This window comes from Erythrolamprus reginae, chromosome 5 (assembly GCF_031021105.1).
Source record: "Erythrolamprus reginae isolate rEryReg1 chromosome 5, rEryReg1.hap1, whole genome shotgun sequence".
In the NCBI taxonomy this organism is placed as follows: Eukaryota; Metazoa; Chordata; class Lepidosauria; order Squamata; family Dipsadidae; genus Erythrolamprus; species Erythrolamprus reginae.
In genome coordinates, this window is record NC_091954.1 from 38,248,439 (window position 1) to 38,274,811 (window position 26,373).

The 26,373-nt window shown below is 40.0% G+C and overlaps 1 protein-coding gene across 1 annotated transcript in view; it reads left to right on the plus strand.

Annotated features, from left to right (window-relative positions):
* DNTT (DNA nucleotidylexotransferase) overlaps positions 1–26,373 on the plus strand; it is a 392,355-nt gene that overhangs the window by 296,584 nt on the left and 69,398 nt on the right. The window contains exon 8 of the mRNA XM_070752425.1: positions 10,665–10,767. Coding sequence (XP_070608526.1) covers positions 10,665–10,767 — 103 coding nt within the window. The remainder of the gene's footprint in view (positions 1–10,664; positions 10,768–26,373) is intronic.

Genomic DNA, 26,373 nt, shown 5'->3' on the forward strand with positions numbered 1-26,373 from the left:
TGCCCCTTGATGGTAATGACCTGGGCCTGCTTGGCGGTCTGTCATGATCGGCCAGGCTCGCGAAGGCCGCGGTGGCTTCGCACTGGCTGGCCCGCCATGTGAATGGTGTGGTCTTCGATCCTCCCGGGGATCATTTGTGGGTCGCCATTTCCCTTAGGGCCATTCACCGGTTAGCGGGGAGCTATTTTAGGCCCTGGGTACGGCAGTCAGGTAGTTAGGTTGGGTTGTAGTGGCCCATCCCCTCATCACTGTAGATCGGCCGTGGCTTTACCGGGCTGACGGTGTTCACCTGTCAGGTCAGGGGATCACCATTTTCTTACAGGACCTGCAGAGGTCTCTGCGCGAGCTGGTGCAGTTAGAGGGGGGAGTCGGGGGCCAAGATAGAAATCTGACCCCCGCTCCATGGCAGGTTAGGGGCGGAAAATTGGGTGGTGGTTTAGCAACTGCGTGTTCTCTATTGGGCATCTTTGGGGATGATTGACAGGTTCTCTCCAAGCTTGTGGTGGAAGCGACCTGAGCAGTTGGGGGGAACCTGTCTTTGGGTCCCGCACCTTTAAGTCCCCTGTTAGGGGTTAGCTGGCGGGACCTCCCACATGCAAGTGCATGGCAGGGTCTCAGGTGAGGGAGGGGTCCCTCACCTGGACTAGCATGGAGCTACGCCCATAAGTTGCCCAGGAAGTTTATCTGACGTCATTTTCCGCCCCAGAAGCAATTGTTTGACCCTGCAGGTCCATTGTTTGGGTCATAGTTAATTATGTTAATTATGCTAATTTAATTAAATAAATTATGCACATTTATTTTAATAAAATGACCCAGTTTTAAATCCAGCTCTTGTGTCCGTGTCGTTACTCCGTCTCTCCTGCAATAGCGCCGGCGACTTACCCGCGGGCGCCTTTTGCAGGCAGGGGCCGGGAAGATGCTGGACACATGGCGTAGCCGCCATGTTTTTTGGCTGAAGTGTCACGAGATTGCGCGAGACTTAGGCTGAGGATCGGGCCGGAATGGCCCGATCGTGACGCTGTCCGGGCGGGGCCTGCGAGCCCTATAAAGGGGCGTGCAGGCCCCGGCTCAGCCTTTTCGCCCGGACAGCTGGTGAACGCAGACACCCGCCCACCCTCCCTATTTTCAGTGTGCTTTTGTGGGTCGCCCTAGGGGGGCCGAATAGGATTTTTTTGCGGCCTGGCCTGTTCGCCAAGCCGTTTTTTCACCTATTCCACACTGTGGAGAAGGATAAGTGGTTAGGGGGTGCTTGTTCTTTAGTCTAATTGGCTTACCTTTGGTCATTTGGGTAGGCAGGTTAGGGGCGGAAAATTGGGTGGTGGTTTAGCAACTGCGTGTTCTCTATTGGGCATCTTTGGGGATGATTGACAGGTTCTCTCCAAGCTTGTGGTGGAAGCGACCTGAGCAGTTGGGGGGAACCTGTCTTTGGGTCCCGCACCTTTAAGTCCCCTGTTAGGGGTTAGCTGGCGGGACCTCCCACATGCAAGTGCATGGCAGGGTCTCAGGTGAGGGAGGTGTCCCTCACCTGGACTAGCATGGAGCTACGCCCATAAGTTGCCCAGGAAGTTTATCTGATGTCATTTTCCGCCCCGGAAGCAATTGTTTGACCCTGCAGGTCCATTGTTTGGGTTATAGTTAATTATGTTAATTATGCTAATTTAATTAAATAAATTATGCAAATTTATTTTAATAAAATGACCCAGTTTTAAATCCAGCTCTTGTGTCCGTGTCGTTACTCCGTCTCTCCTGCAATAGCACATGCTATGAAAATAGTCCATTATGATTCCTCGTTCCTCTAATTCTTGAGTTGATTTCAGCTTCTCTTCATCTGTCAAAATATCCTTATATTGTGGTATATTCTGCCTGTTTGGTTGAGTTAATGCTTCCATTATGGATATCCAATTGGGTATGCTCATATAACATTTCCCTTTGATTTTTTCCATACTAAATATGAGTTCCTAATATAATATATCTGGAAATAATTATGTATTTTATTTCTCCCATACCATATAAATGCATGCCAGCTTATCTGCAAGTTGTGTCCTTTATTATTCCTTAATAAAATTAATTCTCTTCTCCATATCAATACTGTTGCTTGGTAGTAAATCACCCAATTAGGAAGTCCAAATCCACCTCTAGTCCTAGCATGTTGGAGCAGTTTTAGATTTATTCTCACTCTCTTCATTTGCCAGACAAATTTCAAAATCATTGTATTAATTTCTTTAAAATAGGTTTTCTCTATTTTTATTGGAATTGTTGAAAGTAAAAATAGTAGGCAGGATAATATGTTCATTTTAATCAGGGCTATTCTGCCCATCAGTGATAAATGAAGATTTTTCCATTTGTCTAAGTCTTTCTCTATTTGTTTTTTAAATTTTATATAGTTATCTTCCTTAATTGTTATACATCTTTCTGAGAGTTGGATCCCCAAATATCTTACTCTCTTCACAATTTGCATGTTTAACAATCCCACTAGTTTTTTTTCTGTCATGTTTTTAACTAAAATATTTGTTTTATCTTTATTAATTTTTAGTCCAACCACTTCGCCATATTGTTCTATCTATTGTAATAATTTTGGCCCCATCTCAATTGGGTCTTCTAATATAAACACTAAATTATCAGCAAAAGCTTGTGGTTTATATTCCTCTTTTTTAAAAAATTCCCTTTATTTCTTTATTTTGTGTTATATTTCTAGTTAAGGCTTCTAAATAACAAGGGTGATAGTGGACACCTTGTCTTGTTCCTTTCATAATGCATATTTTTTCAGTCATATTACCATTCAAAATCATTTTTGCAGATTGTTTTGTGTATATAGTTTTTATTATTCCAATAAACCTTTCCCCAAAGCCCATAATTTGCAATTGCTGTAGCAAAAATTCCCAATTTATATTATCAAAGGCTTTCTGTGTATTTAAAATCAGTAAGGCCATTTGTTTCCCAGCATGCTATTCATAATATTCTAAGGTATTTAAAAAGATAGATAAAGGACAAGGTATTGTCCTTTATCTATCTTTTTGGTAAAAATTCATTTTGATCAGAATGGATAAATTCATTAAGAATGATTGTTGCAAGTATGGTTTTATAATACATGTGATTTTAGTGATGTTTTTAATTGTTTTTTTAACTTATATTGTATTTATACCTGTTGTTAGCCACTCAGAGTCGGTTTGTAGTGAGTGGCATATAAATGCAATAAACAAGCAAACAAACAAACAAACAAACAAACAAACAAATAAATAAATAGTTTTTAAAGACTGTTTGCTATTATTGTAGCAAATATTTTATAGTCCACATTCAACAATGAGATCGGTCTGTAATTTTTAATTTTTTGTAAATCAGTCTCTTCTTTCAGTATCAAAGTAATGTGCTTCTGTCCAAGAGTCCAGTATATTAGCTTGTAATATCAACTCATTGTAAATTTCTAACATCACAATTCCAAAGGTTTCTTTAAATATTTTATACATGTCTTCTGGTAATCCATCTGGTCCATCTTGCCATTTTTCTGTTTTTTAATTGCTGTAGTCAATTCCATCATTGTTATTTTCTCCTCTAATAGAGATAAACAATAATGATGCTCATTTTACACTTCAAACTCTAAATACTGTACTTAGAAACGGAAGTAAAGTGAGCACAAATGTAAAAGATTAGTAATGATAAAGAAATGAAGTAATCCTGATGACAAAATTAGAATGAGGAGGTAGTATTTTTAAAAAGTATATACCAATAATTAAAAGATAGCAATTATAAACATTTTTAAAAATATTATAAAAGAGAAACAATATAACTATTTAGTAATATACTATCAGTCCGTTTAATATAAGGTTGATTGGAATTGAAATTACAAAAGGGAAGGTTTAGAGGGAGAAAAGGGAAGTAGTTGGAGAAAGGAAGAGGTGGAGCGGAGAGAGGAAAAAAGGAAGGAAGGAAGGAGAGAAGGGAAGGAAAGTAGATGGAGTTGGAGAGGGTGAGAGGGGAGTGAAAAAGAAAAAGAATACAGTGACAAAAATATTAATATGATAGAGGTACAGATAAGGAAATACAAGAGATTAGATAGAATTATGTAACTATGTACTGTATGTTATTGATTTTTTAAAGGTATATGCATTATATATGTATGGAGGGGGAGTTAAAAAATAAAAAAAATATTGTAATTCAGGTGTTTATCTATTAAAAATTCTGATGTATACAACAATAATAGAGTTGGAAGGGACCTTGGAGGTCATTCAGTCTAACCCCATGTTTGAGCAGGAAAACCTATACCATTTTTGACAAATGGCTGTCCAATGTCTCCTTGGAAGCCTCCAGTCTTGGGGCACCCACAGTATCTGAAGGCAAGCCATTCCACCAGTTGATTGTTCTCACTGTCAGGAAATTTATCCTTAGTTCTAGGTTGTCTCTCTCCATGATTATTTTCCACCCATTATCTCTTCTCTTGACTTCAGATGTTTTAGAAAATAGATTGTCCCCTTCATCTTTGTGGCAGCCCCTCAAATGTTGGAACAGAATCTGGATAAATATCTAGAATATTTATCCAGATGTAGAATCTGCATAAATTTCAAGAGCCTAAAAAAGTAAAATAATTGTTGCCTTGTTGAAGACTCTGTCCCAGTTCTTGTTTTTCCAAATATATCTTTTAAATAAAATACATGCTTTTTATTATGCTCTTTCAACTCGCTCTACGATAATGAGTAAAAATAAAACCAAATAATTACTTCTTTAAAGAAAATGGTACATTTATGAGCTAATGGATGAAGAAAAGCCTGCCAGTAAACTTCTAATACATTACAGTTCAATATCTGGATAGGGAAAAGTAAGTCTTGCTATTGGGAAACTGCTAACCAGGCAAGGAAGAAAGGGCAAATAGGGAATTAGCCTTGAATTGTTGCAGATCTACAAGAAACTTCCTACTGCTTCCTACTGCTGCTGTGTTTCATTGAAGACTTCAACTCCATATCTATTGGTCTGTGGCTGGCTGGTTGAGTTGGTTAGCTAGTTGGGCTGGTTTTCTGCTTGGGCTGGCTAACTTCCGAAAGTGCAGCTCTGATAAAGTATTATGGGTGGAATAAAAATAAAGTAGCCAGCTTGAACCATTCATGCTTCTGGTGTACACTTGTTGAGGTTCAGTGGGGCCCATGGTAAAACAGTCAGCAATTTCAGCCTTAATCACAATAGGCCTATGTTTTCAAAATGCACTAGAACTATAAGTCATATGGAAGGTGTTTCATATAACACCATATACATAATAAGGATGTTTACCTTTTGCTATTTTTACTTGATTGCTGTAAATGAAAGCAGCTGTTAAATTGCAAAGAAGAAGATCCTTTAAATGGCTGATTTATGTTGAGGATCATCTTTCTTCATATCTCATCATTTTGAAATATCATTTTGAATGGTATTCTTTCATATAAATCTCATTTTGAGGCTTCTAGGAACTGAAAAAGGTAACTAAGAAAGCATGGAATGAGACAAGAGATCCATCTCATTTGGTAGCACAGGCAAATGAAGTTTTCCACTTGTCAGATTTTATCTTGACTTGTGTTTGTGTGCGTTTTGCTGGTCCTTGTTTACTGGCATTGTCTTCTTTAGTTACATGTCATACAGAGAACTCAAGCCACTGATACAAATACAGATTAACAGAATTGGAAGGGACCTTGTAGGTCATCTAGTCCAATCCCCTCAAGCAGACAGAACACCAATTTTTGACAGGTGGCAGTCCAGTCTCTTCTTGGAAGCTTCCAGGGATGAAGCTCCCACAATTTATGAAGGCAAGTTGTTTCATTGATTGATTGTTCTCGCTGTCAGAAAATGTCTCCTTATTTCCAGGTTGAATCTTTCCTTGTCCAGTTTCCATCCATTATTCCTTCAGGTGCTTTGGAAAATAGTTTGACCCCTTCCACTCTGTGGCAGCCCCTCAAATATTGGCAGACTGTTATCATGTCTCTCCTTGTCCTATTCTTCACTAGACTAGCCATGCCCAGTTCCTGTAACTGTTCTCCATATGTTTTAGTCTCCAGCCCCCGATAATCTTGGTTGCTCTTCTCTGCACTCTTTCTAGTTATGCTGAACAAAAGGTAAATGTGTGTTTTATTTATTTGATGGGATCTGCTTAACTCTCAAAGAGATTAAACCCCAAACAATGGCCTTTTAAAGACGTGCGGGTTTCTTCTCTCTCTTTTATATTATGGAATAACCTGATCCATAGTGAAATCAGAGTAATAATTTAATGGTCCAGTTTTTTTCTATGCAACTGAGCTTAGTAAGTATAAACAATGTTGAAAGTATTGAGAATCTGATTTGGAAAAAAAAAAGTGATGCTACAATTAAGTGGTAACCATCTTTTTTTTTTAACCCTATGAAAAACCTGGGGCCAGTGTGAATAAAAAAAGCTTTCTTTAGATTTCTTTCTAAAGAAAGGCGATATCTTTATGATACTTCAAAACATTTTCATACTATTTTGCATTGTTTGGGAATACAGTGATCCCTCGATTAGCACGGTCTCGATTAGCGCGAAACACCGCAACGCGGTTTTTCAAAAAATATTAATTAAAAAATAAGTCCGCGCTAGTTCTCTCTCTCTTTCTCTCCCTGTTGCCGGCGTGGTATATGAGAGAGAAAGAGAGAGGCAGAGGTCGGGCGCATTACCGGGAGGTGGAGGCGGCGTGGGGACGCTGGGTGCCGGGGACACCGAGGAGGGGGTGGACGTGGCCTCTCAGCTGCAGAGCCGAACAAGGGCGGAGGCAACGGCGGAGTCCGGCGCTGGGGCCATGCGGGGCCGCTCATCCAGGGGGGCGTGGACTGGCAAGTCGCCCTCCTTTCTCTCTCTTTCTCTCTCTTATACCACACCGGTAACAGGGAGAGAAAGAGAGAGAGCGGAGGGCACCTTGCCGGTCCACGCCCCCCCTAGATGAGCGGCTCTGCATGGCCCCAGCGCCGCCCAGGCAAAGGGGAAACCCCAAGATCGCTTGCCGCTTGCCGCTTGCCGTATTGCAGCGAAGGAGGCGAAGCAAGGCTCCAAGCTGCAATACGGCAAGCGGCAAGCGGCAAGCGATCTTGGGGTTTCCCCTTTACCTGGGCGGCGGGAAGACCAAGGGAAGGTTCCTTCAGCCACCCAACACCTGATCCGCTCCGCAGCGCGGCAGCAGCGAGGAGCCGAAGATGGGGTTTCCCCTCTGCCTGGGCAACGGGGAAACCCCATCTTCGGCTCCTCGCTGCTTCCGCGCTGCGGAGCAGATCAGCTGTTGGGCGGCCGAAGGAACCTTCCCTTGGTCTTCCCCGCCGCCCACACGCAAACTCCACCATCTGCGCATGTGCGGCCATGAAAAAAATGGCGCGCATGCGCAGATGGTGTTTTTTACTTCCGCACCACTATAACGCGGAAATCGATTAGCGCGGGAGGTCTTGGAACGTAACCCCCGCGCTAATCGAGGGATCACTGTATTTGGGTGGAGAGCTCAACTTCTTATTCTACCAAAAAGATGATATTGATTATCCAGTTTATTTGAATCAACTATTTGCCATGACTCTTAATAATTAAATTGTCGTTTTTTGATTGCCGTTTTCAGCTTTGAATGGGTAACTACTGGTATGTAGTTGAGTACAGAAATGCAAGTCTTTTATGATAAAAATCAGCATCTATATGGAATGCTAATTACACAGCAGTTTAAGTAGAGTCTAAAAAGGAGAATCATGAAATTATAGTTAAAAGAGCCATCTAGAGGTCAAGTTGATCATAGCCTCATTCATAAATATTAGATAGACAATAATATGGATGGAGAACAGGAACCAAAATAAAATTATTAGGAGAAAAATAGTGAAGATTGGCTGAGGTTAACATAAATACTAAAGTGATACACCCTGGAATCCATTACAGTGAATTTATACTGGTAAGAACCTTATTTTGTATGTTATATTTTATTCTCAGTTGTAGAGTGGATTGCTGCTCTTATTTTTGTTCTTCATTGATAGAGATCATTATCAAACTTTTACCTGAAAGCAATGCTAAAATCCAAAACCCGAGAATCAAGGTTATGTTTGAGTTGGGTAATTATTCCTTGACAATAAGCTTCATTAAAATAAATAGCTGACTGGAAAATCACAAGATGCATTGAGAATTACTTAGCATGCCTGAATATATTCATCCCAAATACCCAGTCTCCATGGCACACATCTAAGACTTAGCGTGAGCTGCTGCTTCATCTCCCTTCCTTTCGCTCTCTGACAGTAACTATTGGGAATTTCTGAGAGAATCACGATAAATTTTCAAGTAGACCTGGCCCTATTTGATGATTTTGAGAAAATAATTTAGACACATGCACACAGGGAGACAGAGAGGAGGGGAGAGGGAGAGAGAGATAAGGGGAGAGGGAAAGGGGGGAGAGGGAGAGAGGGGAGGGAAAGAGGGAGAGAAGGAAGGAAGAGAGGGAGATAAGAGGAGAGGCGGAATGGAGATGGAGAGGGAGAAGAAGAGGGAGAGGGGGAGCAGGAGAGGGAGAAGGAGGGGGAGAGGGAGAAGGAAAGGGAGAGAGGGAGAAGGAGAGGATGAGAGGGAGACAGGGGGAGAGAGGGAGAGAGCTTTTTGCCTATCCTTTGGTCAAGATAGAGAAGATGTAGTCTCAATGTGAGTCTCTTGACAAAATTTAAATTCTACTGAAAGTAGGCTAGTTTTTAGTTTTCCCCACATATGATTGTGCTGTTATGTCCCAATGTCTATGGAGATTCTCAGTCATACTTTCTGATTTTTCTTTGAAGACATTTTGCTTCTCATCCAACAAACTTCACAGGAGGTCCCATGGGGTCTTTTTTGAGATTTGATGAAGGCTCACTTAGGATGGCCACATGTTCTTGTTATTGTGATTGTTATTTTAAACACATACGATATTTTTGAGTCTGTTCCTCTATTGATGAATAGCTTTCAGTAAAGTTGTCTTCATAGAAAAGAAATATTATAATTGTCCACAACTGGGTCTGTTTTACTGATAATTGATTTCTTTCTCAACTTTATTTATTTATTTATTTATTACTTAGATTTGTATGCCGCCCCTCTCCGAAGACTTATTAATAGATAAAATGGTTACCAAAGACCCAAATGTGGGATGGTTACAAAACAGTCAGATTTATCAGCAACTACTAACTATTGTATGTCCTCAATTTACAACAGTTTATTTAGTGACCATTTCAAGTTGCAAAGTCACTGAAAAATGTGACTTATGATCATTTTTCACAGTTATGGCCTTTGCAGCATCCCCATGATTGTGTGACAAAAAGTCACAGCATTGTTAAGATATTCATGAACTGGGAGAGCCAATGGTAACAAGGGTAGCCAATGAATAGGCATAGCACCTAAGTCAGCCAATGGGAGCTAACCACTTCTGAGTTTGTGCAGAGAATCGAAACTGGAACTTAAGCTTAAGGCTGGGCATGGCTCACTCTCCACTCTGCTCACTCTCCACTCTGCTCTCTCTCTCTCTCCTCTCTGTACTTTCTCTGCTGAAATGAAACAAACTGTTCTCTGCTACCTGTAACTGCTTGAAGATGAATCTATAATGGTATTGTAAATTCATCTGTTACTATGTTTATAAAGAAGTTTATGAATCCAGTTGAATCAGTCATCTGTGTGTGTTTCTGGATTTGATTTTGCAACAAACTTTAATAAGCATATTTATGACCATCGCAGTGTCCCAACCTTTTGTCATCACATTTTGTGACCTTTGGACAAGCAAAGTCAATGGGAAAGCCAGATTCATTTAACAACTGGGTTTCTAACTGAAAAAAACGCAGTGGTTCATTTAACAATAGTGGCCAGAAAGGTCGTAAAATGGAGCAAAATTCACTTAACAACTGTTTCACTTAATAAAAGAAATTTTGCATTCCATTTTGGTCATAAATTGTATAAGATTATATAACTTGTATAAGATTAACAAAAAATTCAACATTGTCCCTTACCCCAAAGTATAGGTCATATTGGTTATGACCTATAAATCCCTACATGGCATTGGATCAGATGGGGGACCGCCTTCTGCTGAATGAGGCCCAGCAACCGGTTAGGTCTCACAGAGTCAGCCTTCTCCAGGTCCCATCAACTAGACAATGTCGCTTGGCAGGCCTAGGGGAAGAGCCTTCTTTGTGGGGGCTCCGGCCCTCTGAAATCAGCTCCCCTCAGTGATTCATACTGCCCCCACCCTCCTTGCCTTCTGCAAGAGTCTGAAGATGCACTTGTGCCGACAGGCCTGGAGACATTAAATGGAATGTATGTTTGGTCTATTTTAATTAATCTGTTTTACATTATTAGTTTTATTTTAATATTGGATTTCAGATTTTGTATTGTTCTTTTTATATGCTGTAATAATAATAATAATAATAATAATAATAATAATAATAATAATAATAATAGACAGCACAATTAAGTTTTGCATGGCCAAGGGTGGGGAAAAACCTTCTAAAAGTAAGATTAACAAAAAATGCAACATCGCCCCTTACCCCAAAGTTGTATTGATCCACTTCAAGTTAGAGATAAAATACAATACATCAAGCACTTTAAACTTCTGTTTCACAAGGAAGAGTGACAGGCAGGGAATAAGAGGAGCTCATCTCTCTCTGAGAGCAGAGACCTATTCTCATAGAAACTCTATGATTTTGTTCTTCTCCTTTTTACTTGTAATTGACAGGGGGAAGCAGACTGGACATGATGTAGACTTTCTGATTACTGTTCCAGGATCAAGGCAGGAAGAGGAACTGTTACACACCGTGATTGATATCTGGAAGAAACAGGTAGGAAAAACTACTCTGAAGTCACTGTCTTCACTGATTTTTTGCTTGATGTATATATGGGAAGACATATATTTGCGGGCTAAATGCTTTATCTGCGCCAATCAACACCACAGCAGTTGTTTTTCAATCTCACTTATTGGCTTCTGTTAATTTGTGAGTAGCTCTAGATAGGGGGAGGGAAAGGTGCTAATTACTTTCTGTTCATCTATTCCCAGGCCATAGACTCATAATTGTTCTTTTGTTTGCTAGAATGACCAGGGGATCCTTCTTTGAGGTTGATACATATTCACTCCTACCTGAAGTTAATTTTCTGAACAAACTCCAGTTGTGTATACACTATGCCCTGATTCTATTTTCCATGATTTATTGATTTCATGTATGGTTAAGTCCTCGACTTACTACCACAATTAGCCCAAAATATATGTTGCAAAGTGAGATATTCTTTAAGTGAGTTTTGCCCCATTTAATGGCCCGGCTTCACAGAGTTGTTAAGAGAATCCCTGCAGTTGTTAGGTTAGGAGCATCGTTTGTTAGGTGAATCTGGCTTTCCTATTGACTTGGCTTGTCAGAAGGTTGCAAAAGGAAGTCACATGACTCCTGGGCACTGCAACCATCATAAATATGAGTCAGTTGCACAACATCGGAATTTTGATCAAGTGACCACGAAGATGCTGCAAAAATTGTAAGTATGAAAAACATTCCTAAGTAATTTTTTTGCAGAAGAGACGGAGTAACGACATAGACAAAAGAGCTGGATTTAAACTGGGTCATTTTTGTTGAAATAAATTAGCATAATTTATTCAACTAAATTAGCATAAATTAACATACCTAACTATGACCCAAACAATGGACCTGCAGGGTCAAACAATTGCTTCCGGGGCGGAAAATGACATCACATAAACTTCCTGGGCAACATATGGGCGTAGCTCCATGCTAGTCCAGGTGAGGGACCCCTCCCTCACCTGAGACCCTGCCATGCACTTGCATGAGGGGGGTCCCGCCGGCTAACCCCTAACAGGGGACTTAAAGGTGCGGGCCCCAAAGACAGGTTCCCCCCAACTGCTCAGGTCGCCAAAACCACAAGCTTGGAGAGAACCTGTCAATCATCCCCAAAGATGCCCAACGGAGAACACGCAGTTGCTAAACCACCACCCAGTTTTCCGCCCCTAACCTGCCTACCCAAATGACCAAAGGTAAGCCAATTAGCCTAAAAGGTGCAAGCACCCCCTAACCGCTCATCCTTCACCCCAGTGTGGAATGGGCGAAAAAACGGCCCGGCTAAGAGGCCAGTCCATAAAAAATTTCCATTTGGCCCCCTAGGGCGACCCATAATAGCACACTGTAAAATTAGGGAGGGCGGGCGGGTGTCTGCTTAGCTGACAAAGTCCGGGCGAAAAGGCCGATCCCGGGCCTGCATGCCCTTATATAGGGCCGGCAAACCCCGCCCGGACACGTCAGCAATCAGGCCACCCTGGCCTGATTCTCAGCCGAAGTCTCGCACTCTCACGAGACTTCGGCCGAGCTCCAAAATGGTGGCTGCCAGGCGTCCGGTGTCGGCCCGACCCTCCTGCAAAAGGCGCCGGCGGGTAACTCCACCGGCGATATTTTCAGTGCCATTGTAACTATAAATTGTCACTAAATGAATGGCTGTAAATTGAGAACTACCTGTAGAATAGAATAGAATAGAATAGAATAGAATAGAATAGAATCACTTTGAATGTACACTAATCGGCACACATTAAAATGAAATTGCATTGCATACAGCTCAAAGAATCTCCACCTCTAATATAGATATAAATATGACTAGATAGATAGATAGATAGATAGATAGATAGGTAGGTACCAATTTATGCATGTACCCACATATGACACAGAGAGACAACAGTCTAGTTCAGATGTGTACATATGCCTGTCAAGAGAAACAAATCTTTTTAATTCTTTTTAAAATTCTTTTAAAATTCTTTTTAATTATAAGTGAGTGCCACATGCTGGCCCTTCCTGATATGGTTCTGTCATTCACTTCTTAGTGCATTGTCAGAGATCAGGAGTCACCTGTACCTACAGCTGCAGACCACAACCTTGACTGCGGCCCACTACCAGAATGTCTGGAATGATATGCAGGGGTAGGCAAAGTTGGCTCTTCTATGTCTTGTGGACTTCAACTCCCAGAATTCCTGAGACAATCATGCTAGCTAAGGAATTCTGGGAGTTGAAGTCCACATGTCATAATGGAGTGAACTTTGCCTACCCCTGGATAGGGTCTCCTGCAGGGGGTTGGACTAGAAGACCTCCAAGGTCCCTTCCAACTCTGGTATTCTGGATTCTTGCAAGTTTACCAGATGGATGGCATGGGGGACAAAGCTGTTACAGAATCTGGAAGTCCTGCTAGAAATACTCCGAAAACTCCTCCCAGAGAGGAGCAACAGAAACAGACCTTGAAGTTGGTGTGTGGGGTCCCTAACAATGCTCTAAGCATATAGCACTTATAAGCAGTATCCTGAATGACTGGAAGCCAGCTTCCTATAATCTTCTTGGCTGTCCTTACCACTCTCTGTATGGGCCTTCTGTCTAAGGCACTCCTGGGCTTTCATACAACAAAGAATTAACTCACACACTCTCTCTCCATTTGCACTCATATACATACCCACGTCTGTGCACAGGTGTGAATGAGCATGCACAAATATGCCACTTGTATGAATGAGATATGATTGTTTGTTTTTATTGTGGGTTTTTAGTATTTTTTATTGTTTTAATAGTATTTGCAATCATATTGCATTGGCAGAACTGCCAATGCAATCTGTGTTAGCAAAAACTTCAGAAGAGAAGGATTTAGGGGTAGTGATTTCTGACAGTCTCAAAATGGGTGAGCAGTGTGGTCGGGCGGTAGGAAAAGCAAGTAGGATGCTTGGCTGCATAACAAGCAGGAAGAGGGAGATTGTGATCCCCTTATATAGACCGCTGGTGAGACCACATTTGGAATACTGTGTTCAGTTCTGGGGACCTCACCTACAAAAAGATATTGACAAAATTGAATAGGTCCAAACACGGCTACAAGAATGGTGGAAGGTCTTAAGCATAAAACGTATCAGGAAAGACTTAATGAACTCAATCTGTATAGTCTGTAGGACAGAAGGAAAAGGGGGGACATGATCAAAACATTTAAATATGTTAAAGGGTTAAATAAGGTTCAGGAGGGAAGTGTTTTTAATAGGAAAGTGAACACAACAACAAGGGGACACAATCTGAAGTTAGTTAGGGGAAAGATCAAAAGTAACATGAGAAAATATTATTTTACTGAAAGAGTAGTAGATCCTTGGAACAAACTTCCAGCAGACGTGGTTGGTAAATCCACAGTAACTGAATTTAAACATGCCTGGGATAAACATATATCCATTGTAAGATAAAATACAGGAAATAGTATAAGGGCAGACTAGATGGACCATGAGGTCTTTTTCTGCCGTCAGTCTTCTATGTTCTATGTTCTATTTATTGTCATTGTATCTATTTTTATTCTTGAGAGCTGCCCTGAGTCCACAAGGAGAAGGTCAGCCTATAAATCTAACTAATAAATAGTAAATCTAATTGATAAAATATCTGTGCACGCGTGGTAGGTAGAAGAAGAGTTACTCAAAATATACTATTGGTTGAGTCTATGAAGGAATCAAGCAGCAGTAGTTTCCGAGACAGACATAATAAATATAGAAATGAAAATTGCTATCAAAGTCTATTTTCTTTTACTGATCCATTGCATGAGGCAGCAAGAGGTCTTGAATGTAAGTTGATCTGAACAGTTCCTGGTCAGTGGCTAGTCGGCATCTTAGGTAAGGCTCCCCAGTCTTTGATTCTTTCATGGAAGAGGAAACATTCATTTATTTATAGGTCATTTCTGTCCTACATTTCATCGGGGTAGTGAATTTGATTCTTGCTTCCTGATTTATATCACGGTAAGCCTGTGAGACAGATGAGGCTGTGAAATGTATGATTGGCCCAAGTCACCTGATGAGCTTCAAGATAATAAGGGGATTTGAGCCCTAATGCAGAGCTGTAACTAGGAGGGGGGGGGGGGGGAAAGATGATAATAATCTGGTGTTTGTCAGCAAAAATATATTGCTCCTAGCTGTGGCCTGATATCATGGCATGAGTTGCCTTACATTTATTGAAGCCATGAGTACTAAGCTAGTCATCATAAGACCCTGGATCCCTCCACTATAGTTTTCCCCATGGAACTATTATTAAATATGTATATTTGTATGGGCTTATAATTTCTGAGTATACAAGGGTAGTTCTCAATTTATGACCACAATTGAATTAATTTAATTTAATTTATTTGACTTCTATACCACCCAATCCTGACTCAGGGAGGCTTAAACAATAAAAAATAATGCAATACTACAATAATAAAAATAAGTTAAACATCAACAGTAGATTAAAACCCCATTAAAACCCTAACAAACCCATTATAAAAAAACCCAAAATCAATCTAACAAACATGCATACCAGCCAAACATTATTCGGGCATGTCTGATGTTAGAGTTCACGCCCCCCAGGCCTATCGACAAAGGCAAGTCTTAACAGCTTTTCAAAAAGCCAGTAGAGTGGGAGCAGTGTGAACATCAGGGGGGGGGGGGGAGTTGTTTCCATAGAGCCGGACCGTCAACAGAAAAGGCCCTTCCCCGCAGTCCCACCAACCTACATTGTTTGTGTTGACGGAACCTGGAGGAGACTGATTCTGTGCAATCTAATAGGCCTCTGGGAGGTATGTAGTGGGAGATGGTCCTGTAATTGAGTCCAATATTTCTGTTGTTAAGTGAGACTTTTGTTAAGTGTGTTTCCCCTCCCCTCCCCATTTCTTACCACACTTGTTAAGTGAATCACTGCAGTTGATAAGCTAGTAACCTACTTGTTAAGTGAATCGGGCTTCCCCATTGATTTTGTTTGTGAGAAGGTCACAAAAGGGGGGTCACATGACCTCAGGATGCAGCAGTAGTCATAAATGTGAACCAGTTGCACAAGCATCTGAATTTTGATTGCATGGCCATAGGGGTGCAGCAAAGATCATAATTGTGAAAAACATAAGTCATAAACATAAAACAGATTGTTGGGAGCAATATGCTGACTTTGTAAACCGCTTAGAGCAGTGTTTCTCAAATAGTGGTGTGGGCCCCCCTGGGGGGGGGTTGTGGAGTGATGCCGGGGGGGACGCGTGACCCAGGGGACATGCTTCTTTTGCTGCAGGGAGAAGGGGTTTTGCACCAAACAATACTACACAGCACAGAGTAATAGATATGAAGAGCATATAACAAACCCTTAAGATACACCATGGAAAAATATTTAACAGGGATGAAAAGAAAGGAGGAGAGAGATGGAGATAATGACAAATGTAAGTCTTCTGAAAGCTAATATGAGGAAAGAAGACGAAGCATATGTAGTGCTTGGCTTCACTGTGACTACGGTGGGAGACGAGGAAAGACCGGTATGCTTACTGTGTCTAAAAATGTTGGCAGGGGACAGCATGAAGCCAAATAAATTAACACTTAAACACATTATACACTGATAAGCTGCTTGGGTTTTTTCAGTGAAAACGTGCTGAATATTGCAAACAATCATCTTGGTGGAGTGTTGGGAGTGCACAAAATGTTTACTTCTTCCTAGAGGGGGCGCAACAGAAAATAATTGAGAAACAATGGCTCAGGGAGAGCTGTAAAGCACTTTGAAGTGGCATATAAGTCTAAGTGCTAGTACTATTGCTATCATCAGTGCCGAAGTTAACCTTGGAGTTAATCTTCGCTCTTCTGAATGCCAATTAATGGTGGAATGGTGTTGGAGGTTTTTTTTCTTTTGGGCTGGTTGATTGTTTCTTTTGCATAGCCTATAGATGTTGTTAATGTCTGTGTGTCTGTTGATGGCTGATTTGTCAGAGTTTGTCAGGCTTCTAGAAATTCCTTGGCAAGTCCAATTCCCTGGACTCAGCCTGGTCTAGGATAGCCACATTTTCCCAATTGAAACTACTGTATAGTTAAATCTGCCTATATATTGTGAAATATAAGAATTTCCAGCATGCCTTCTGACTGCTGGTTGGTGTTCACGGATGCGTTCTGCCAGTCTCCTGCATGTTTGTCCTACATAGTGTTACAGTTCTTGTTACAGTTCTTACATTGTATATTATAGATGACTCTTGTTTTTATCCTCTGGGGTTGCTGGGTCTTTTTAATAGTGTTTCATATGCCTTTGGCATATAACCCTGCTGGCCACATGACCATGGAAAGAGTCTTTGGACCATATAGTCTTCCTCGGCCAAGAAATGGAGATGAGCACCATGACTGGATAGGGAAATCTTTACCTTAAAAAACCACCACTTTTTATATATTTAAACATATTCATGGGTGTTAGGAATCCTAGAATAACCATGTCTTTCATCAGCCAGTGAAAACTAAAGCATGCCATAATATAATGCATTAACAATTCCAAACCCTAAGGTAGTTAATTTCAACCTTCTGTTTATGCTGGATGTAATACATCCATTTCTCCTAGGGCATTGTTTTCTGGACTGCTATGAAAACGGCTGAGCCAACTTAATCATTTTGGACTATTGTTTCATAAAATTCTTCCCATTTTTCTTCAGCGTTGCCTCCCATTGTCTCTTAAATGATGGTACATTTTATATAATTAACTGGCATACCTATCCTTCAAAATCAAAGCACAATGCCAAGCAACTTTGAATGCAAAGAGAAAAACAGGCTATATATTTTTCAAAGAATGAACAAGGCACGTGTATTCAGATGAGTCAAATTATCTTTATGTTCTAACAATATATAGAAAATTGTTGTAGTTGCTTTAAATAAGGATGTCCATAATTTGATGATTTACAGTCATTCATTCAGTTTAAAAAATCAAATCAACTTTCTGAATTAAATAAGAAAGTCAGGGTGAATCATCTGACTGAACCATTTTGGATCTTTCTGAACCTGTTTAGAATTTTGAATCCAGTCAACTCAATCAAATGATTTCATCTAATCTGGGTTGGATATCTTCTGAACTTTTGGCCTTGTGCTGGAGCCCATCTTCTGGGGTCTTCTTTCTACCAGGGGCAATCCATGCATTCATCCTTGTGACTATGTAGGACAGACAAATGTAGGAAACTTACCACAAGATTGCAAGAACCCAAGTGAAGGTCAGACATGGAGACCTGAACTTATTGATACCCTCACACTGCAATGAACAAGAACATACATTCAACTTTGTGGAGACTAAGATTGCTGGATGAGCAGGCACAAAAACAGCAGGGAAGTGATTAGAGCCTGGGAAACAGATCCCTCATCAGTTAACAGGAGTGTTGATTTACCACCAGCCTATAATGTATTTAGAAAGCAAGGACTGGGCACAACAAGCAAACAACAGATAATGACTTAAAAGCCAGCCATCAATATGCCTCAATCAACATCTAAAACTCCACTTTCAATGGGCAGTATAAATACAGCATACACACTCTACTAGAAAGAAGTTTCCTCCAGCATCACTCTGAAAGCTTGCAAGGCAAAACCTCTGCTCCAGTGACTGAACAGATTGGATCCTGTAACATTATCCTGTATTCATTACATACATCAAACATTACCCAGCAACACACCTATATTCATCAAATCATCCAAGTTGTATTTCACTGTTTTTTTCTGAATCAATTTTATTTTCTGAGTTTAACAGACTACCTGAATTAGATTTTGCAAAATAAGTCAGAATACCAATGGAAAGTTTTTTGATAGGAAATAATTTTTATGTACAGCTCTGGAATAAGTTGGAAGAGGCTATGTTGGCAAGTAGGAAATGTAATACTGAAAGTGAGATAGAGAAAAGACCATCAACTTAAGAATAAAAGTGCAAACACTTGGAATGTCTTAGGAGATTTCTGTGATTCATGATACCGATAGTTGGCCCATTTTTTCCTTGTTTATATATTTTGTTGTTTGTACATCACTGTTGTGAACCTGATGTTCTTTTGACATAGTGGAGCATACAATAGCTGCCATCTTAAAATCCAAAATGGTTGCCAATTAGACTGAATCAGAAGGATAAGATTGCAGCCCAAAACATCTGAAAAGAGGCCATTTGGGGAATTCTTATAGATTTCTGATTTCTGAGTTGACTATAACAGTGATCTGAGAACAAATCTGCAAATTTTGATCCTGTTTTTGAAAGGATTTCCTATATTGCAATTTACGGAGATGAATAAAAATGGGAGACTTCTAAGAGGAAAACTAGACCCATTTCATTCTTTTTTAAAAAGTTACCTAATAACTCCCATGTTACAACTGTGAGGACATGTTTTGTACTGGTTTTAGGGGTTTTAAAAATGGGAATGACAAAGCTTTCTACTTCCAATCTCCCCATTAACTTCTTCCTTGCCAAAGTATGGCTGAAATTGTCCTTGAAAATGTGGATGCTGTTTAGGGAGGTTTATAGTAGTCATGTGAATTATCTATCTCCTAAAGGCCTTCTGTTCCATTAATTGGATCGTTTTACCAAGAATTTCAGTGGCATACTGGGACATCTTCACATGGTTCATGGATTATATATTGCAGATATATCCATGGTGATAAAAATCAAATCTGCAAAGGAAACCCAGCTCAGATGTTGTTCCTGGAACTTTTGACTGGTATATATGACTTGCAATATTGTGAACAGGGTACCTATTTGTATATAAATTTTTATTTTGAAATACCTGAATCATACTTTTAAGAAGTTTTTAGTTCTGGGGAATTACTACAAAACTGACACTTTGCAACAACAAAAGTGATACTTTTACAATACTCACTCACGTCTCAATTAGGATCTTCATTCTTTACATCTTTTTACTTTTGCCTCTCTTAAATGGCTGATAAGACTCTACTTGATTGAAAAAAATCCACTTTTGTTGATGTTCCTGTATGCCTTATCAATAGTCAAGAATGCATCTGTATCTATCATGTCACCTAATTCGAAGGAAATTCATATTGATAAATCTCTTTTCTTAAACCCTACAACATCTCGAATCTCCAAAGTCCTATGCAAGAGTCCACTTTGTAGACTTCAGCTCAGCATTCAATATCATCATTCCAGACATTCTTATAACTAAAGTAAACCAGCTAGCAGTTCCTGAACACTCGTGTAAATGGATCATAAGCTTCCTAACAGACAAGAAGCAGCAGGTGAAGCTAGGCAAAAATCCCATCAGATACCTGCAAAATTAGCACAAGAACCATCAGGGCTGTGTGTTCTCTCCACTTCTCTTTCTACACCAATGACTGCATCTCAAAACATGCCTCTGTTAAAATAGCGAAGTTTGCAGATAATACAACAGTGATTGGTCTCATTCAATACAACAATGAATCTGCATACAGAGAAGATGTTGAACAACTAGCCTTGTGGTGCAACCAGAACAATCTTGCACTAAATATACCCAAAACTGTAGAAATGGTGGTGGATTTTAGAAGAATACCTCCTATCCTATCACCTATTGCAATACTAGATGATACAGTATTAACATATCTCAGGAGTGAAAATGGACACCTAACATCAAAAAAATCATCAAAAAAGCACAATAAAGAATGTTCTTTCTGCACCAATTCAGAAAGCTCAAACTGCCCAAAGAGCTGATGATTCAGTTGTGTAGAGTAATTATTGAGTCTGTCATTTGCACCTCCATAGCTGTCTGATTTGGCTCTGCAATCAAACAAGGCAATCACAGACGTCAATGGATATTTAGGACTGCAGAAAAAATAATTGCTACTAACCTGCCTTCCATTGAGGATCTGAATACTGCATGAGTCAAAAAGAGGGCTGTGAAAATAACTACAGACCCTTCACATCCTGCACTCAAATTGTTGAAACTTCTACCTTCAAAACAATATTATAGAGCATTGCACCCCAGAACAACTAGACACAAAGACAGTTTCCCCCCGAATGCCATCAATTAATGCTTAACAACTAATTCCCACAATACTGTCAAATAATTTACTAAGACTGATTTACTACTATTCTTCTCTTCCTTACTAGTATCTATCTCTTCCCACTTATTACTATAACCATTTTGCTTGTATCTTTCAATTTATAGTGTTTTTATTTGTTTCCTATTACGGTTTGATAATCAAGGTAGTGACCTTGACTATGACTAAGTGTTGTATCGTTTTATTCTTGATGAATGTATTTTATTTTCCTTAGGTACACTGAGAGCATATAAACCAAAGACCAATTCTTTGTGTGTCCAATCACACTTGGCCAATAAAGAATTCTATTCTATTCTAAGAAATACTTCCTTTCTCAGTTTCATCTTAGTACCACTTTTTAAATGTAGAGTTCTTTGTAAATTTTAGGTTCTTCCAGACACTTGGCCTCACCATTTAAGGCTTACCACATTTGAGAGAAGCCAGCTACAGTACTTGTCTCAAGAGATGGAGCTGGCATTTCAGCTCTTTGTCTCTGACTTTATCCTCACATTCCTTAATTTGAATCTGTCTACAGTGGATTCACTGCGGGTGCTAAATCAACTCGCAAATCAGTCTTGTACTCCTTTTAAAAATTGCTTGGAATTGTCATTATTCAGATAACTCCTCTTTTTTTTTTCTTTTTGGTATCTCAGCACTTAGCTATCTTGGTGGTTTTAAACAAATTTCTCAACTATTTTTTTCTGCTGAGTATGCACAATTTTTGAGAGACAGAGAGAGAGAGTACTTAAGTAAGTCTCCCAGATTTTATTATGTCCTAAAGGTATCTTTTGTTGCTTAATATCAGAGGTCGACTTTTTATTTTGAATCAAACCTTTTAGAATAGCTTGGGTCTTGCTGCTTTCCTTGTTTCTTATTGCCACTTTGGTGCAGTAGTTAAGGCACCAGGCCAAAACCCAAGAAGCTGTAAATTCTACTCCTGCTTTAGGCATAACAGACAGATGAATGATCTTGGGCTGGTTGCTCTCTCTCAAATTAGCTCACCTCACAGGCTGATTGTAGTGGGGAAAAGAAGAGGTGGAAGGTATGTTGGATATGTTTGCCACCTTGAGCTATTTGTAAAAACAAAAAACGGTTTTTGGGATTGTTACTATATGTGTGCTGGGCCTGGTCTTGGATGTTATGTGAATTTTGTTGTATACTGTGTATATACGTACAATGATAATTAAGTATATTTATTTAAAGGTGGGATATAAACAAACAAATAAATGCTCTTGCCTTCCTTGTTTTCTTTTCAATCCTCATCCAGGGAAATGTTTTACATTTTTCAATATTATAAAAAAAATGAACCATGCTGCAAAGTGATACTTAAGTCTTACAGTACTGTGGGTTTTTTGTTTGTTTGTTTCCAACCTCAGCAAAAGAATAATTGTAATAAAATAGAAATGACAGATAGCTACAACTACTCAAAATAAAGGAAAAGGCTAGTGGGAAGATTTAAGGGAACACTTTGGTAGTAGTGTATATGATGGAATAAATACCTGTGCTGCGTGCCAGGATGCTGGTATTTTAGTGTGGGATATATATGAGCAACCAAAGCAATTTATGTAATGTTCATTTTGCCTGAATTTTCTAAATGTGTAATATATGTTTTCATAAGAGTTTTCATAAAACCAGACAGGTAATCTCTTTTGCCCATTTGGTTGTCACCATTATACCCTGGGAAGAATTAGCAGGGGTCATTATCCCAAATCTGGAACCCGCACTGCATATTATTTTATTTATTTATTTGATTTTTTAATGCTGCTCTTCTCCTTAGACTCAGGGCGGCTTACAACATGTTAGCAATACCTCTTTTTAACAGAGCCAGCACATTGCCCCCACAATCCGGGTCCTCATTTTACCCACCTCGGAAGGATGGAAGACTGAGTCAACCTTGAGCCACTGATGAGATTTGAACCCCTGACCTGCAGATCTAGCAGTGAGCTTTAGTGGCTTGCAGTACTGCACTCTACCCACTGTGCCACCTTGGCTCGATATTAGACAATTGATTACAATCGAACAAGTCCAGAGATATTTCTTGAGAGGAATCCTCCACTCCTCTGCTTGCAACAGAATACCTTATGCCACCAGCCTCGAAATTTTGGGCTTACACAACTTAGAACTTCACCATCATCAATCCAACCTAAGCATAGTACATAAAATTACCTGTTACAATGTCATACCTATCAATGAATACTTCAGTTCAGCCACAACAATATATGAGCATACAGTAGATACAAACCTATGGCAAACCACTCCAAACTTGATTGCAGAAAATAAGACTTCATTAAGAGTTGTCAGTGCCTGGAATATACTACCTGACTCTGCAGTTTCTTCCCCAAACCCCCAAAACTTTAACCTTAGTTTGTCTACTGTCAACCTCATCTTTAAGGGGTGTGCACAGGCACACCAGTTTGCCTACCGTCCCTGTCCTAATATTCAGCAGTGGGTTGCTCTTGGTTTAGTCCAGTTCTGTGAACTGGTAGTGGTGGCAGCAGAAGGCTCTGCTCACTCCCCCGGAACATTTATGTCCATGCGCAGAAGCATTGCACATGTGAGAGTGCATGCAAACCAGTAGCAACAGGTTTTAGGACCCACTACGGATATTATATGCCGCCCTGAGTTTTTGGAAAAGGCTGGCCTACAAATCTAATAAATTGAATTGAATGATTCCCTTTTAGCTATATTCATTTCATGTATTCATAATTATGTTCATACTTATATCTGTTACATCTGTTACTTATACATGCTTGACAAAATAAATCAAATTAAATTAAGAAAATTAAAAATATCTCCCGCCCTTACAGAGAAGAACTGCAGTCTTCTATTCTTGCTCAAATTGCACAAAGAACTTGTCAATGAATGACCATTAGAATTTCATGAGACACTCAAGCCCATTTGTGTAGGCTAATCACAGTCTAGGGTAGTGGCCATTTTACGTGGGGCCTGACAGAGCTTCGGGATATATGTCCAACAGATTTTTAAGTCTGCAATATAAATGATCATGTTATTGGGCATTCCTGTTACAATATCCTACCTTTTCAATACAGTATTGGCTACACAAAGAGAAATAGGACATTGGTTTATTTGAGTCACTAAAACAGTCATTGTGAAGTTAAGGGTGGCATAAAACATCAATTAAAATAAGAGTAAATCAAGGTCTATAATGAAGGTCTCTGAGTGAGATTGTTGTGAAAAACATCTCCATTCAAAAACCCATCTTGCAGTAATTCTGAAGTAAGATCTACAGTTTGATCAGTCCTCAAAGAACTGTATATCTCCTTAACAGCTAGGATATATTCCAATTATATTGGAAGTACATTCAAAACCGCATTATAAGCTTCAAGGCCCATTTTCAGCATTTCCTAAGAGATAAATACACAAAGATTGTTACATTTAATGTGACACAAGTGCACTACATTCTCCACAATTCAAGTTTTTGTTCTTCTTTTTTTTCTTCCAATTGCATTGCCCACAAATCTGCTTGGGAAAAGGCTGCATTTTCCTTCTGAAAAAAACAATTGATTGCAGCCCATTATATGTTACCAGGAGAATATCTGATTATGTTTTCAAATGCAACAGAACCATAACAGAATAACAGAGTTGGAAGGGACTTGGGAGATCATCTAGTCCAACCCTCTGTTCAAACAGGAAACTCTACATCATTTTAGACATTGTTCAATCTCTTCTTAAAGATGGATAATCCCCCCCCCCCCTGGGTAAATATGGTCCAAAGGTGGAAATCCAGAATGTGCAATATCAAAACAAGATGGTAGACCATCCAAAGAGGCAAGAAAAATAAGATAATACTCTTTTTCTGTTGGATTGGATCCTCACATGATGCCAACATGTAATCTGGAGCCCAATTTCTCGTAACTTCATATGGATTTTTATCATCTCAGTCCTAAATAGCATGGCTGAAACTACTTGCTTCAAGAATAATTGTTTTTTTTTAAAATAAAAAAGTGAAGCAAAGAATTTTCTAGCCTTTTGGGGAGTTGAACAAAACAAAGCACCTTTCATAGAAAACACTTTCATACTTTTGACAGCAAGCCTCTCTCTGTATTAACTCTTCTTTTCTGCTTTTGTACCGCGGCTTCAAAGCCTAAAATGCATCAAAAAGTATGGCTAAGGTCACATGTTGACTTTCTTTCATCTGCTTTCTGGAGAAAGCGTTCCACAGTATTTGATTTGTAAACGGCAGTTAAATCTCCCCCTCCCCCCTGCACTTCCCATGGGCCCAATAGTTTGGAAGAATTTCTTTCTCTCAGTTGGAAGTTTAACATTACCAAACCCTCCTAAAGGCTGTTGAAAACAAATGGAGTAAGTCAACACTACAATGCATTTTTGATGTAGCATCACCGGGGATAAGTGAGTCTAGGAACATCCCCTCCCTCCCTCCTCCTTTTAACTTAAAAGGGAAATAAATAAGATAACTTTTATTGTAGTCAATAGAGTATTTTGTACAATAATCTTAAAACCTGTTTTATGGGCCTTATCACATGATTTAAATGTAGTTTGTATTGTTAAAATGAGACATAGATGGATGCATGTATAAAAACACACGCACTCTCACACACATAAATACACAGAGGAAGAAAGAGATACACAGTTATTTATCTGATGTAATATTTCAATGTGCAGCTGAAAGTAGAATTAGAAAGCTACCTGTATCCTACTGCTGATAAATTACATCACTTCCCTATTGACTGTGCTGTTGTGCAATTTTTGCAAGACATTGGTAATCTTTGAGATGAAAGCCAGTGGACAGATCTGTGTTCTTAGGTATGTCCCAAAGTTGTTTTTCCAAAAGGCAACTGGACTTTCTAGGTTTTTCTTTGAAGGCGTTTCGATTCTCATCCAAGAAGATTCTTCAGCTCAGAGAAAAAACCAGATAGTCCAGTTGCGGCGCAGGCGGAGTAACAGTCGGACACAAAGGTATGGGTATAATGGGGTCACTTTTATTAAACCAAACTCTAAATTAACTATTTAACCAATTAAACCACGTGACCTGCAGGGGTGCATAAATCAAATGGGGGCGGAGTTAACTTTCAAACAACCTCAAATGAGCAACTCTCGGGTGAAAGCTCCTTGCCTGGGTGCAGGGTCATGATAAAATTACACCTGCCCCCTGCCCCTTGCCACGCCCCCATGGCGTGTGGGATGGCTCGCCACTGGTAAGCCCAGCCAGCGAGCCTCAGGAGCGACCCCCTCCCCGAACCCAAGCCGGTCGAGTCCTGTAATCCGAGAAGGAGATCGCCCCTCACCTCACTAGAGGTGCCCCTAAAGGAGATCACACAGTTGCTGCTTACGCCCATTTCCGCCCCCTATCGGCCACAGCAGGGGGTGAAATTATAATTTATTCCCCCTGCTCCCCCCCTGCACATGAATGTGCAGGCACCTCTGCAGGTCCGCTATGAATTTGTCGTTCCCCTTGTCTGTCAAATGTACCCCGTCCTGTCTATATAACTCTATCTGGGATGCTCTGATGTCAGGGTGGTCTATCACTCCACCCCCCGCCTGGAGTACCCACTTCTTAACTGCTCTGTTGACTCTCTTCCTGGCTCCATCTACCGCCTTAGGGTCTGTGGCATGCCTCCAGCACCTCCGTGGTAAAATATTGGACCACAACACGCGTGTGTCCGGCCAC